Source organism: Globicephala melas, chromosome 4 (assembly GCF_963455315.2).
Source record: "Globicephala melas chromosome 4, mGloMel1.2, whole genome shotgun sequence".
Lineage (NCBI taxonomy): Eukaryota > Metazoa > Chordata > Mammalia > Artiodactyla > Delphinidae > Globicephala > Globicephala melas.
The window spans coordinates 3,476,918-3,491,226 of NC_083317.1; the positions used below are offsets into that span (position 1 = coordinate 3,476,918).

At 55.4% G+C, this 14,309-nt stretch overlaps 1 protein-coding gene across 4 annotated transcripts in view; it reads right to left on the bottom strand.

The window, feature by feature from the left end:
* The window catches only part of ABCG1 (ATP binding cassette subfamily G member 1), a 63,997-nt gene that overhangs the window by 13,988 nt on the left and 35,700 nt on the right, over positions 1 to 14,309 (bottom strand). For all 4 annotated transcript variants that reach the window (XR_011377405.1, XM_030835478.2, XM_030835477.2 and 1 more), the window contains 6 exons: positions 9,536 to 9,653; positions 7,555 to 7,687; positions 5,008 to 5,058; positions 2,165 to 2,310; positions 1,881 to 2,004; positions 1,066 to 1,180 (listed from right to left, as the gene is read on the bottom strand). Coding sequence is in view for 3 of the 4 variants with exons in the window: in XM_030835478.2 (XP_030691338.1) it covers positions 1,066 to 1,180; positions 1,881 to 2,004; positions 2,165 to 2,310; positions 5,008 to 5,058; positions 7,555 to 7,687; positions 9,536 to 9,653 (687 nt within the window). In the remaining variant the exon portion in view is untranslated. The remainder of the gene's footprint in view (positions 1 to 1,065; positions 1,181 to 1,880; positions 2,005 to 2,164; positions 2,311 to 5,007; positions 5,059 to 7,554; positions 7,688 to 9,535; positions 9,654 to 14,309) is intronic.

Genomic DNA, 14,309 nt, shown 5'->3' on the forward strand with positions numbered 1-14,309 from the left:
CTCTCCTGAACGACCGGGCAGCTATCAACCTGACCCATCCCTGCCTTTACAGACGCTCAAGCCTCCTCTTCCTCCCCCTCGGCCCCCACGTCCTTCCAGCTCACGGCACTCTGGTCCTGCTTCGTCAGAGCCCCTTCTTTTAAGAGAGAAGCAGTTCCCAGCAACAGCGTCTTGTGGAACACTATCTGGGAGGTGACATGTAGAGAATGCGGGGTCTGGATGCTTGAGAGTAAAACAACTGAGTGAGAAAGCCCGGTGACCAGGAGACCAAGGAGGAGAATTATGGTGGATTGAAGGGTGTTCCCCCACAATTCACGTCCACCTGGAACCTCAGAATGTGGCCTTATTTGGAGAAGGTTCTTTGCAGGTGTAATTTTCTGGTTATAGATCTTGAGATGACATTATCCTGGATTTAGGATGGGCCCTGAATCTGAAGACTGCCCTTATAGTAAGAGGAGAGGACACACAGAGACACACAGGAGAAGAGCCGTGTGAAGACAAGGGGCAGAGACTGGAGGGATGCGGCCACAAGCCAAGGAATGCTGGAGCCTCCAGAAGCCGGAAGAGGCAAGGAAGGCCCCTCCCCCGGAGCCTTAGGAGGGAGACTGGCCCTGGAGACACCTTCACTTCTGGCCTCCAGAGCCGTGATCAAATGCAGTTTCTCTTGCTCTAGGCCACCCAGTTCGTGGTGCTTTGTTATAGCAGTGCCAGGACAGCAGGATGCGATGGCCAGGAAGGGACCCCAGATACAGTGGCGGAGGGAGAGACTAGGACTGGGTCAGGCTGTTTGAGCACGTGGTGGTCTAGTGAATATGAGCTCGAGAGAAAGAGAAGGTGAGGGGGGTGCAAGGTCTCCCCCCTTGTTGTAGTTCCCAGGTATTTTATCTGGAGGAAACGAAACCTCTTTTGACGCGGCCTTAAAAGTTCTACCTCAGGGTGGCACTTGAGCTATCTGTGGAACGTTCAAGTAATTCTTGATGTGGAGGCTTCAGGTAAAAGCGGAAACCCACCAAGAATAAAAAGACCCCCTTTCTTTTCCTTCCAGCTGGTCATGGCTCTACTTACCAAAATCGGCCGGGTTGTGGTAGGTTGGGCAATTCAGACCTAAATCCCTCAAATACGGTACAAGATTTGAGACTTTTCCCCGGTACACACACTGTCCTTGACTGAGGACGTAAAGCTGGAAGAAAGTACGGAGAAGGGAAACATCAACTCCTCCTTCCTCTGTAAAGCAAGAGACACTCTCAATCCATCCATCCATCCATCCAACCATCTGTACATTCATCCAGCCATTCACCCACCCATCCATCAATCCATCAATTTCTCTCTCAGGAGAGCTTTATGTTACCTCCCAAGGACTCAAAGTTCAAAGGGAAATCCATGATAAGTCAGGGAAAACAGAGGATATCATGCGACCAGGAATTATTATGATGTTGCTTTCTCCCCTTCATGCTAACCACCTGCTTAGGAAAGATTTTGGAGCTATATACACGTTTCATGCCTTGGGACATTTTTTTTGCTCACGATAGTATCAAAACCTAAGATTTATAAAAGAGATGATATTGTCCAGATATCACAACCTGCTATCTAATTCTGTATGGCAAGTACTCCCCCACTGTCACCAGGGGGTGGGGAATGAAGCCTCAGTAACGTCAGTGACCCGCCCAAGACCCCGTAGCCGGACACCAGCCCCAGAGACAGGATACTGGTCAACTCTTCTACCCCCTCCGGTCCTGCCCCTGAGCTGCTTATAGAGCCAAAATCTTAAGAAACATAACACTTAAAGCCACTCAGAAATGAAGACACCCCAATGAACTAAGGGGAAGCCGTGAGCACCGGGATTTGGGTTTCCCCGGGCTGATCAAGCAAGGCGTACGCACCTGGTCGAACAGCTCGAAGAGCTTGGCGCTGGGCTGGTGGATGGTGCAGATGATGGACCGCCCCCCCTGGGCCAGCCCCTTCATCAGGGAGACCACCTGGAAGCAGGAGGCGCTGTCCAGGCCGCTGCAAGGCAAAGGGCACCGTGAGATGCCTGTGGTCCCCAACCAGACCCCGCGTTCAGAGTGTCCCGGCTGGGTCTGCGCAGGGAGGCGAGGGGATTCAGGAGGTATCCCCTCCTGCCGGCAGGGAGGGCAGGCGTCCTGCCTCCATGGCTCCTGCTTACCTGGTGGGCTCATCGAAGAACATGACCGGAGGGTTGTTCACCAGCTCCAGCGCAATGGCCAGGCGCTTCCTCTGGCCGCCCGAGAGGCTGCCGGTCCGCGTGTTGGTGCAAGAGAGCAGGCCCAGGGCCGTCAGGATCTCCTTGACCTGGGGGACAGTGGAGCCAGAGTGGCATCAGGGACCACCTGCCCCCTAGCCGCCTACAGGGCCCACGTGGAACCCCCAGCTGCCTCCCCAAGCCCACTCGCATGCCTGCCCTTTGCCAAGGCGGCAGACACTCGGCAAGTGTGAGCCCAGGAGGCTGAGAGGCAGGGCTGGGGCCAGGCCGTCCCGGGTTGGGGTCCTGGTCCTGCCCCCTGCCGGTCACCTGTCAAGTCCCTTCACTTGTAAGCCTCGCTCAGGGCCCGGGTCAGGGAAGATGTTGGATAAACACTGCAGAAAGTATGGATCAGTGAACACATAGGTGGACGAGTGACCAGGTGTCTGACCAGCACAAAGGGGAGGGCCACCCTGATGGTCTGATGCAATATAGTAAGTCCCCTACATATGAACCTTCAAGTTGCGAACTTTCAAAGATGCGAACGTGCCCGCGTGTGCCAGCTGTTATACTGTACTACGGTACTTTTCAAGGTACTGTACTGCAATATCTAAAATGTTTTATTTTGTGTGTGTTTGTTTTTTATGTATTATTTCTGTGAAAAGTATTATAAACCTATTACGGTACAGTACCATATAGACGATCGTGTTAGTTGGGTACCTAGGCTAACTTTGTCGGACTTATGACAGATTGGACTTACGAACGTGCTCTCGGAACGGAACTCATTCGTAAGTAGGGGACTCAGCGCAGCGGATAAGATGCTTGGCGCCCGGTAAGCATTTACTCGAAGGCAGCCATTAGTGACACTGTTACTAGTGTACACAGCTCCTGTAGACACAATCAAGCAGGCCGGGCCTCTCGGAAAGAAGGGGTGAAGCCCCTTTCACACTTGTAAACAGGCAAAGAAGGTCTCTGATTCGGCAGCAAGGTGAGGAAACTGCTTAAAGCTGCCCCCACCTCCCTCAGCGGCCCTGCCAATGCCACCCTGGAAGCAGCCTGGGCACCAAGATATAAACGGCCCACTGTGCACTGAGCCCTCCCTGGTGTTCCCCTTGATCATTGATGCGGTATTGACGCGGGGGGCAGGAAAGGTCAGCGGACTTCGGTGCAGGCTGTGGTGTGGCGTTCAGTGTTCAGCGTTCAGGGTCCATCCCAGCGTCTTGCCGGGTGCAGCGGCCCTCCCTGCCTCCAACTCCAGGTTCACCTCTCGGGGGACAGCCTGCCACGGAGGCCCTGCCAGCATCCACTGGGCCATCGTCCCAGCTCCTGGCGGCAGCAGGGGGACCCCAGTCCGGCGGCTTCTCTGGGGAGATGTGGTCATCCAAAAGGAGGAGAAGCTCACAAGGAAGAAAACTTCCACCCCAGCTCTTGAATTACTTGCACGGTCAGGACAAAATGTGGCTTTGGTGATGGGAAGAGTCAGGGGATAGCGGTTCCACGGGCCGGGAAGCAGGCGGGTCAGACGGATATGGGTTTGAATCCTGCTTGGTCTCTCCCTTGCTGAGCCCTAACCCAGCTCCGCTGCCTCTTCCCCGGAAGGCAGATCAGCGTGGTCGCCCAGAAAAGGCCATCTTTCAGGCACACTTTCTCTCACATGGACCGTCTGCTGGCGTTCCCAGGACAACACGGCTCCAGCGGTCCCCGGGAACCCAGGCGGAAGGTGCAGAACAAAGACCACATCCCCACCTGCCCTCAGCTCCACCGGAAGGGTGCTGGAGGTGGAGGTCAAGGTAAATCCCTCCCGTTTCCACCCTGTGCTGGCCTCTGGTCCCCGGTTCTCAAGAGTGACGCCCTGAAGGCTGGTTTTGTTTTAAAATTAATCAGAAAGAACAATGTTCCGGCCTTGGGAGAACTGGCTCCTGAGGAAGGCTCCTCGCTGGGGGTTCTCGAGGGTTGAGGCTGCTTTTCTGGGAAATGAGGGAGGTAGGCAACATTCTACCACCTGCTGGAACATTCCATTCTATTGTGTTTCCTCGAGAAGTAAACAAGCAGGACCTAGGTACACACAGGGGCTGGAGGGAAATGAGTCAGGGCAGGCCCTCAGCAGCAGTCCTCCGCTTAGACGGTCACACAGTCCCGTCAGGGTTAGGGTTGGCTAAGTTGAGTTTCCCTTAGACAATAAACATAAAGGGATGTGTAAATATAAACCAGGCCTCCCCACTAAGTGGGGCTTTCTGGCGCTCCCTGCGGGGTCTGCTTACCCAACACCTCGTGCTCCCTGGGGTTTTAGGGAAGCAGAAAAAAGAATTTAAAGAATTAGGAGATCTCCATCATCCCGGAAACTTGTTTGTGCTATTCTTAAAAGGCTGATGAGTAACACGTAAGAACCCAATTTCTCCTTGCAAATGTGTCAGGGTGGACTCTGGTTACTTTTAAATGAATGATTAACTATCTTCATTGTTGGTGTTTTATAAACAAACGAACAACAACAAAAAAACAATGGAGCATAACGTGTATTAAACACTGAAAGGGCAGAGCGCTGGGTCTAACCCCGAGGCTGGGGCCTCAGGCCGGCGTCCTGCACATCCTCGCTGCGTCTGTGTGTCTGCGTCTGAGAGTCCCTGGCGGCGCGGTCACTCCGGGTGTGTGCCAGCCCAGGCACACACCGCGATGCCACTGCCACCCACACGAGGACAGCCGGGGCCAAGCCACAGACTCAACCTGCCCCCAAAGGCCCCTCCACGCACGTGTGCTGAGTGGATTTCGGGCAAATCTGGAGCACCTGTGGCCCGAGCAGACACACTCACCATCTCCCGTCTCCCTTCGTCCTTGTCCTGGAGTTTCAGATGCGCAGACACCTGCAGGGGATGAAGACCACAGTGTGGAATCAGAAGAGGTGGACGGCAACAGGACAGACTCACTCAGCGACTGCAGGCCCAGTGCCCCGGGGGCTGAGCCGCCAGACGACGGAGGAAATCCTCAGAGGTCTGGGCTTCCAAGCTTCCGTGGTTAACTAAGGTAGGTCCAGGAGAGCAGCGATGCCTGGGTTGCATCCTGTTACCTCAGGGGATTCTCTGCTGTGCCCCGAGGGAAGTTAGAGAGATGAGGAATCCCCAGGCATCGTCGAGGGCTTGAAGCCGACTGGCGCCTATTCAGGAATTTCACAAGTCACCTGCTCAACCACTGATAGCTTATAATTATCCACAGCGGAGGATTTATGCCACAGAAACTGGTAAGTGGGACATATAAGAGCTCCAGTTTTGTTGTTGCTGTTGTGTTGTTTTGTCTTGTTCAAAATCCTGCCTGTTAGCACACCGTGGGGCCCCTGACCCTGCTTGGTGAAACCCTGAGGAAGCATCACCGTGCCAGCATCAGCCTTGGTTCTTCTCTGCCAACGCCTGTGACCTTGGGAAGCAAGGATTTCGGCTTCCCCATCAGCACAGTGGTGAGGTTAGAACCTGCCCACCCGGTGAGCTAGTGAGGTTGTCCCGAGGCTCCGTGAGAGACTAAGATGCAGGGGCAAGGGGCCAAAGGGCCACGGTCCCAGAGTCAGACAGGGCCAGCCGCCTGCCCTGTGACACCAAGTGTGGTGGTGGAGGGCCAGAGCAGCACATGGAAATGTACCACCAATGGCTGGTGGCCAATATCACCCCTGCACGTGGGACAGGACCCTGCAGAGCGAAAGGTACCCTTTCTCATTAACTCAGGGGAACTTTTTATCAAAGGAATCGTGAAATTCTCAAAATCAAAATCGAATTGATTTTAACTCTGAAAAATAAATGGATTTCACAGCAGAGCCTGATGACAGGTTGGGGGAGGATGGAGGTGACAGCAGGAGTCACCCATCTTGTTTGCAAGAGAAAGCAGTGATTGAGCTGGAAATCAAAGTGAAGTTCCTCAAACAAGTAACCAAGGACTTCACGCAGTAACTCTGACAAGCGAAACGCTGGTCACCCCAGATGAAGGTGAAGTAGCGATTAAGGAATCCACAGGGTCGGTAGAAATCTTGGATCTCCTAACTTTACCACCCTATTTTCAAACACCTCCTGAGCTCCCGGTGGCCCCATCAGTGTGCCCACTTGGAGGCCAGAGAAGGTACATGGTCAGGGTGCCCGGCGCTCATGGCTGCTGGGGGAGCTCGTCAGAGGGCAGATCACGTACCCGACACCTTCCCTGCTTCTCTTTGCTCAGCTAAGGAACTCCTGGAATTGCCCTTCGGACAAGATGCGACACCACAGACAGGAAGCCTTGCGCCATCCGAGTCAAGAGTGCAGGGCATGGGCTTCCCTGGTGGCGCAGTGGTTGACAGTCCGCCTGCCGATGCAGGGGACACGGGTTCGTGCCCCGGTCCGGGAAGATCCCACATGCCGCGGAGCAGCTGGGCCCGTGAGCCATGGCCGCTGAGCCTGCGCGTCCGGAGCCTGTGCTCCGCAACGGGAGAGGCCACAACAGTGAGAGGCCCGTGTACCGCAAAAAAAAAAAAAAAAAAAGAGTGCAGGGCAACACTTCACCCGTAGCAGCACAAGAGGAATGGCCATCCACTGCCCAAGTACAAGGCAGACCAGCTGGGAAGGTCCCAGACGTGCCAGGAGAGGCCCGGAGGTCGGGCACCGCCTTGTGCCATGGACGAGGGGACGCAGGACATCAGGCAGCCCCGGGCACACACGCTCCATGACGGACAAGGGCAGCCCACTGACCTTCCAACCTCCTCTGGCCGGGAGGCTCTCTAGTGGCTTCCGTGGCCCACGGTTGGTCACTGTGGTCCCTGTCCACCTGGTACTTGGCTGGGTCATGGTCTGTCCAAAGAGCACAGCTGGGCCAGGCCATCCTGGACCACACTGCACAGGACGCCCAGGCTAACTGCTAAACTCTCGGAGGTGCCTTTCCTCGTGTGTTTTGCAGGATTACATGTCTGAGGACTGTGCCGGGCTATGAAGGTGAAGGCCTGGGACCCAACCGGTGTGCAGCCAACTCTGGTTTCACCCCCACCTGGCGGGCACGTGAGTCAGAGGACGAGACCCTCGGGGCCCTAACCCAGGCACCAGACTGCTTGGAACTTGTGCCCAAAGCCACAGAACACTGATGAGAAGGGAAGAGCCTCAGCTGGGGCACAGGACTGTGGCCACCCTGGAAGCGGTCCCTCACATCAGCCAGGCTAATAACCTTCTCAGAAACCTGACGTCGATTTCGTCATCCAGGGTCTACAGAACCCAGGGCCTTGAGGGGTTGCCTTGGGCAAAGCTGTCCAAGGTGTCAGGACTCCGTGTGAGGGAGGGGTGCTGGGCACTGCGCTGTCTCACGCGAGGAGAGAGGGGGGCGGCCAGGTGAGGGGCTGCAGGCCGCAGGACGCTCACCATCATGGCCTCCTGCACGGTCAGGTGAGGCAGCAGCATGTCGTCCTGCATGATGTAACAGGACACCTTCCGGAAGCAGCGTAGGTCCCGCGGGAGGCCGTTGATGAGGACCTCGCCCTTCATGCCCGTCTCCCTGCAAGGCCAGCGAGAGGACGTGTCAGCCCGATCCCTCCTGCACCCCTTCCTCTTCCAGGGCCTGGGGACGGGAGAGAGGACGGCCCCTCCCAGCATCTTCTCACTGGACCAGTAGGGACACCAAGCCAGGCAGGGATGGGAGGCCCAGACAGCACCAGAACTCAGAGGAGGGAACTGCACAAAGAAAACACTCAGCGTGGAAAGGGAGAGGCAAGCGTGGGGCCTCTCTGGGACAGCACATTCGTAACAGGCGCCTGTGGACCAAACCAACGGAGATACACACGGATGCCCCTACATGCAGCCACGAGGCCCCACGCACACCCCTGGCTTTGCAGGGGTTTATGAGATGGGCGTATGAACAGTGCTGTGTGCAGCTGAGGCTACACCAACCGCCCCAGAGGCCCCAGAGGCCAAGAATCTTCGGTCTGGGGTGTGGCCACTACATCAGAAGCAGTTCCTGGGGGCTGCACGACGATGATGCTGACTGGCAGGACCACTGCAGGCTCTCTGGGCTCAGGTCTCAAAGAGGAGGAGGTCTGCGCCCTGACCCTCCTCGGCCAAGCGATGGGAAGCTGTTCTCTCTGACCACAGTGGAGGTGGGGCATCCTACGTGTACTGTGGAGATGGAAGGGCATGGCCCCGCCAGCCACGCTCACTCCCTCATCCACAGACCCGCTGGACATCGCTGTGGCCCGACGCTCTCCTGGGCGCATCATCTCAGCCCAGGGTCACAGTGGGAGCCATGGGCATCCTACCAAGGATCCCCGTTCTCCAGCCCTGCCTCCCCGATGCCATGAAGAACAGAAACACAGAGGGTCTATGGAGACCAGTGCAGTTATATCTGGCGTCCAACTTCATCCAGCCCATTGCTGTGACTGTGGGCCCTGTGGTGGGTCCCTTCTTTCCTTCAGGGAATGGGTGGGATCAACTGGCGTCCCAGGGACCCAGGCTGGGAGCTCAGTTGTCTCCAGGTTGCCCTCTGTGGCTCCAGGACGGCCACGTGCCGCACAGGCTGGATAGCAGCTGAGGGTGTGGGATGAGCTGAAAAACGGCTGCTCTCCCCTCCCGTGTCCCCAGCATGACGCTGGGTGTTGGAAGTTTGGCTCTCACCTTTAGAAGTGAATACAACAGACAGGAATCTGCCGTAAGCGAGACTTTTAAAAATCCTCATTTTCATCTTTAAAGAGTAATTCAGAAGTCCTAAGGAAGGGGGGGGCGGAATTTCTCTTTCTTTGCCAGTAAATGAAGTTATTTTTTAAATGTATTTGCTGAAGTAGCAAATGGAAGCCATGAGATCTGAAGAGAACTGGCTTTAAGAGAGCATTTTGTTAACACTTCTGAAGGTTCGGTTTTCAAATCATCCTCACGTGAACGTCACCGGACAGGACGTCGAGAGCTGTGTTTTCCGAATGTTGGAGCAGCTAACGTGGCCACAGGCAAGGGTCGCGTGAGCTCTGGGCCCCAGCCTGACGCTGCTGCTTTTCTTCTGAAAATGGCTCATCTTACCTTTGACCTTCATTCACACTTGTCTCAGCGTTCTCCTGCCGGCCCCCTCCCCAACCTGGACCTCTCCATTACTTCCTGTCCCATAAGGCCTGGCCCTTCTGCCCCAGGACCTCCCTCTCCTGAGCACAGCATCCACTCACCACCACCAGGTGACAACCAGCATGTGCTGCCTTCTGATGCCCCCAATGCCGGAGCTCAGCTCCCTTCACAGGTTCCAAAGCCCCTTACTGTGAGACACCCCTCCGGCTTCCCGGGAGGCTGTCCAGAGCCTTAAGAAGTGACGGGATGGACCATTCATACTGGTGGCCCCTGGCTGACCACTGGGCGAGGGTCTGCTCACCTGTATCCGGCCAGGATGTTCATGAACGTGGACTTCCCAGCCCCGGAAGGACCCATGATGGCCACCAGCTCTCCACTGTTGAATTTCCCAGAAATTCCTTTCAGAAGGGTCTTGTATCCTGTGAAAAGCAAATCACATTCATTTTCAAACCAGGACTCACTGGTTTTGCCCCCAGTACTGCAGAGGCAAACACACAGTACACTTGGCTGCAGAACCAAGGCCAAAGGCAAGGCGTTTCACACCCTAGTACAGCAGTCCCCAACCTTTTTGGCACCAGGAACCGGTTCCGTGGAAGACAATTTTTCCACGGATGGCGGGGGGGGGGGGGCGGATGGTTTCGGGATGATTCAAGTGCATTACATTTATTGTGCACTTTATTTCTATTATTATTACACTGTAATATATAACGAAATAATTATACAACTCACCAGAGTGCAGAATCGGTGGGAGCCCTGAGCTTGTTTTCCTGCAACTAGAGGGTCCCATCTGGGGGTGATGGGAGACAGTGACCCTCGAACGGTGTTGCTTATGTCCAGTCTACTCCATAAGACGCAGCTTAACTGTCACTTGCCACTCACTGATACGGTTTTGATATGAGTGTGCAAGCAACTGATTTATCATGGTCTCTGGGCGGTCAAACCTCTCTGCTCATGAGAACCTGTATTTGCAGCTGCTCCCCAGCGCTAGCATCAACACATCAGCTCCACCTCGGATCATCAGGCATGAAATTCTTATAAGGAGCGCGCCACCTAGATCCCTCGCGTGTGCAGTTCACAGTAAGGTTCGCACTCCTATGAGAATCTAATGCCGCAGCTGATCTGACGGGAGGCGGAGCTCAGGCGGTAACGCGAGCCCTGGGGAGTGGCTGTAGATAGAGATGAAGCTTCGCCTGCTCCCCCGCTGCTCACTTCCTGCTGTGCGGCCTGGTTGGAGGGGCGGGGCTTGGGGACCCCTGCCCTAGTATTTATGAAAATGCTGAGTTCTGGGCAAGAAAATGGGGTTTTTTTGGATGCCTCTGCCTACTTCCTCGATTGTACGTCATGGGTGTATCAGTGATAAGTACCAGTGTACGTACAGCACTCTAGAGTTTACAAAGCCCTTTCGCGGACATCGTCTAGGGTACGAGGACTCCACCATTCTCATTTCGGATTGAGGAACTGGACGTCCAGTGGGCCTGGGCGACTTGTCCAGGACCCCAGAGCCAGTGTGAACAGATCCTAACCCAGGGCTGCACCACTCACCACAATGGTCAACTCATGCCTTTATCAATTAAGTGATTAATTTATTATTTCATGTATGAATGTTCTGTTTCTCATCTCTACCGGTATAAATTATTTGTATAGAATTTATTCACAAATCATTACTTTATAACTAAATGATTCGTGTATTAATAATTCATTAAGAATTAAAAGCTTATCATTTTGCACTTGCATCACATTGCTTTGGACTTCCTGCCCAATCTCCATCCGAGAGCTTCGTGAACGGAAAAAAAAACTACGTATGCCAAATGGAGTCACGTTACTTTTTCTCGAGCAGACTGTTCAGATGAGCTACAAAGAATAAAATAGAAGCAACTGGATTCATCTACAGACTCCTAATTCAGAAACATTTTTCAGGGACTTCCCTGGCAGTCCAGTGGTTAAGACTGCGCTTCCACTGCAGGAGGCACAGGTTCGATGCCTGGTCGGGGAACTAAGATCCCACGTGCTGTGCGGCTCAGTCAATAAAATAAAATAAAAATTAAATTTAAAAAAGAAGAAACACTTCTCAGTCCCTGAGAAACATTCCAAGGACATACCCTTAAATAATCAGAATCGGACAAAAACAGTACTTTGGCTTCCCACGCAGAGCTGAAAGCGGCCTGATGAGGAAGGGGCCTGCAGAGCCCTCGACTGAGCCCTGGTCTCGGACTCTGCCCCTAGTCGCTCCCTGAACCCCCAAACCTGTGTGTCTACTCGAGCCCCAGCCTGGGTCTGGGGAGTCTTCTCCCAGCCGCCTCTCGTCTTCCCCCAGCCGCCTCTCGTCTTCCAAGATGGGACACCCTAAACGCCCAACCTGTCACCAGCTGCCTCCTTGAGCTGGATGGCAAGTCCCTGAGGACCTTTGAATCAGGCAGAGAGAAGCGGAAGCGAAAGGCAGGAAGCACGCAGCCCTGCGACCTGACTCGTTACGGGGAGCGGCAGTCACCTGGGGAGACCTGAGACGGTCACCCCTAGTTGGGGGGGAAGGGCTGAGGAGCAGACGGACGGGGGCAGGGGGGCCTGGGGCAGCAGCTCAGGACCGCAAGTGAGTTAGACTCCTACCCCCGGGACGTGGGTGATGGCAGGTTGGCAAACACACAGGTTTGCCCTGCAGCAGGGGAGCCCAAGGAGACCAGGGTTGGGGGTCAGGGACCCTGAAAGATCATGTCTGCCACATGGGGGACAGATGGAGGGAAGAGCTGGGGGACAGCAGGGCCCCCTCCCTGCAGGGTGAAGCCCCAGCATGGGCTCCCCATGGGATGGAGCTCTGCAGAGGGGGGCCAGGTGCTCCGGGTCCCGGGCACAGGGGACCTGTGTGACATCACTGAGGGAGCACTAATGTGGGGCGTCTGCTCCTTGCTGTCTTCCTGGGGGTTCAGGCGGCATTGGGGTTACTCCAGAGCAACCTTCCTTTAGGCTGTTCTGCCCCGAGTTCAGAGCCGATCCCCAGCTGGTCCCCTGGCAACCAGGAGCCGCCCAGTTAGGGAAACGGATGGCTGAGGTGACCACTGGCCACGTAGAGGCCACGTGCAGCCTGCCCCTGGGTCATGACGCCTGAGGACAGCCTCACCTTGGGGATCTGAGGGGTCCGTTCCCTCCAGCAGGGCCCATGGGTGCTGCTTTCACTGTGACCCGTGGTGTTGGGGTCCACACGGGGTCACCGGATAATAACACTGCCAGGGAGCTCCCACAGGCTGTGACATCCACGGCCAGGACGCCAGGAACAGACACGGGTCTGGGAGTTGGGGGAGCATCAGGCCTTTCGGGGAAACGGCGGGCGGACCGGGGTTATAGACCGTGGTTTTGTCATTTACAGCCAGCAAACTGGAGTTGGGGGTCTGGCTGTGGACCCCAGAGCTAAAGTGACACACGTGGAGCCAGGTGAGTCAGTGGCCCCAGCTCTCGCTCTGGAGGGGCGTGGGCTCCCAGGGGGACGTGGAGCGAGGGGCAGGGCCTATGTGTGACACGATGCAAGGCCGGCCAGCTGAGAAGCGTCCTCACGTGCAGTCCACCCTCTCGGGCGGTGCTTCTCTAATATCAGAAACCTGTTTTTCTTTTCTTTCTTTCTTTCTTTTATTATTATTATTTTTTTGCGGTGCGCGGGCCTCTCACTGCTGCGGCCTCTCCTGTTGCGGAGCACAGGCTCCGGACGTGCAGGCTCAGCGGCCATGGCTCACGGGCCCAGCCCTTGCTAGGCACGGTGTGTTTTGTAAGGGAGGGACAAACATGCCACAGCATTTCTAACTCTCCCACGGATCCACTAAACTCGGAGCTGGTGGACGGACCAGCCCTGTGCCTTGCCCAGTGGGCATCAGGAAGGAAAACCACGATGGAAAAACCGGTAAAGGCTTTCTCCATAAACCCCGCTAGTGACACGAAAATGAAGCCAACTGGAAGTGACTTGTCCATGATCTAATCCTTTCCAAGGGGAGTTGTGACGTGGACAGAAAATCCACACGTCCGTCCAGCACCCACCTGGTGGGGCTGTAACTGTCTATAAGGACATGGAGATAAAGATGCTTATTAGCAGTTAGCAGTAAGTGAACCTGAAGGGCTTTCTTAGTTATGTCTGCAGTTACTTTTAGTTGTGTTACTTTTAGAAGGTTACCAGTTCGGAAGAAGCCTGTCCAGACATCCTGAGTTTCAAGAATGAGGGAGACATCTGAGCAGGCTACTTCTAAAGGCTAGGCCCGCCTGCCAGCCTCAAACCGAGTGCCCGCCAGGAGCCCAGCGCCTGACACCTGCCCCCAACGCACACCTCCTTTTGCCTCCCGGCCCTAGCATGGCCCCTAGAGGCCGTGAACATCAGCTCCCCGAAGACATGACCAGAACAGCCTTCTGAAGCACCGTGTCCTGTGCGTGGAGCGGTGCTTGGCACGTCGCGGTCACTGAAAAAGCGTCTATGACGTTGATAATAAGAAGGTGAACTCTTGGCACAAGTGAATGCAGAGTGACAGCCACCACCTTGGGCATTGCCCTTTGGTTGTCACTTCTGTCCAAGCCACCCCCAACAGGACCAGACCCCTCTGGCGAATGCTGAGCCAGCAGGAAACGGCCAGGAGCTCCCGGAGGACCAGCTGTCTGGATGGTCTCTGAGGTCAACTCACAGGGCGGGCACTGCCTTATGGAGGGGCCGTGGTGTCCCTGTGCCTCACATCCTGTAAGTATAAGCCCATGCCCCGTCGCCAGTAAACTTTTACGTAGCAGCAATCAAAATGGGCACATTCCATCATTTCTGGGCAATCACTTTTGCTTGTTTGTTTGTTTGTTGCGGTACGCGGGCCTGCTCACTGTTGTGGCCTCTCCCGTTGCGGAGCACAGGCTCCAGACGAGCAGTAGTGGGATCTTCCCGGACCGGGGCACGAACCCGTGTCCCCTGCATCAACAGGCGGACTCTCAACCACTGCGCTACCAGGGAAGCCCACTTGTGTGTGATTTTAAGCCACCCAGTTTGCAGCAATTTGTTATAGCAGCTACACGAAACGAACACGCCCAGTCTCCCACTGCCCACACCAGCCACGCCCACGCCAGGC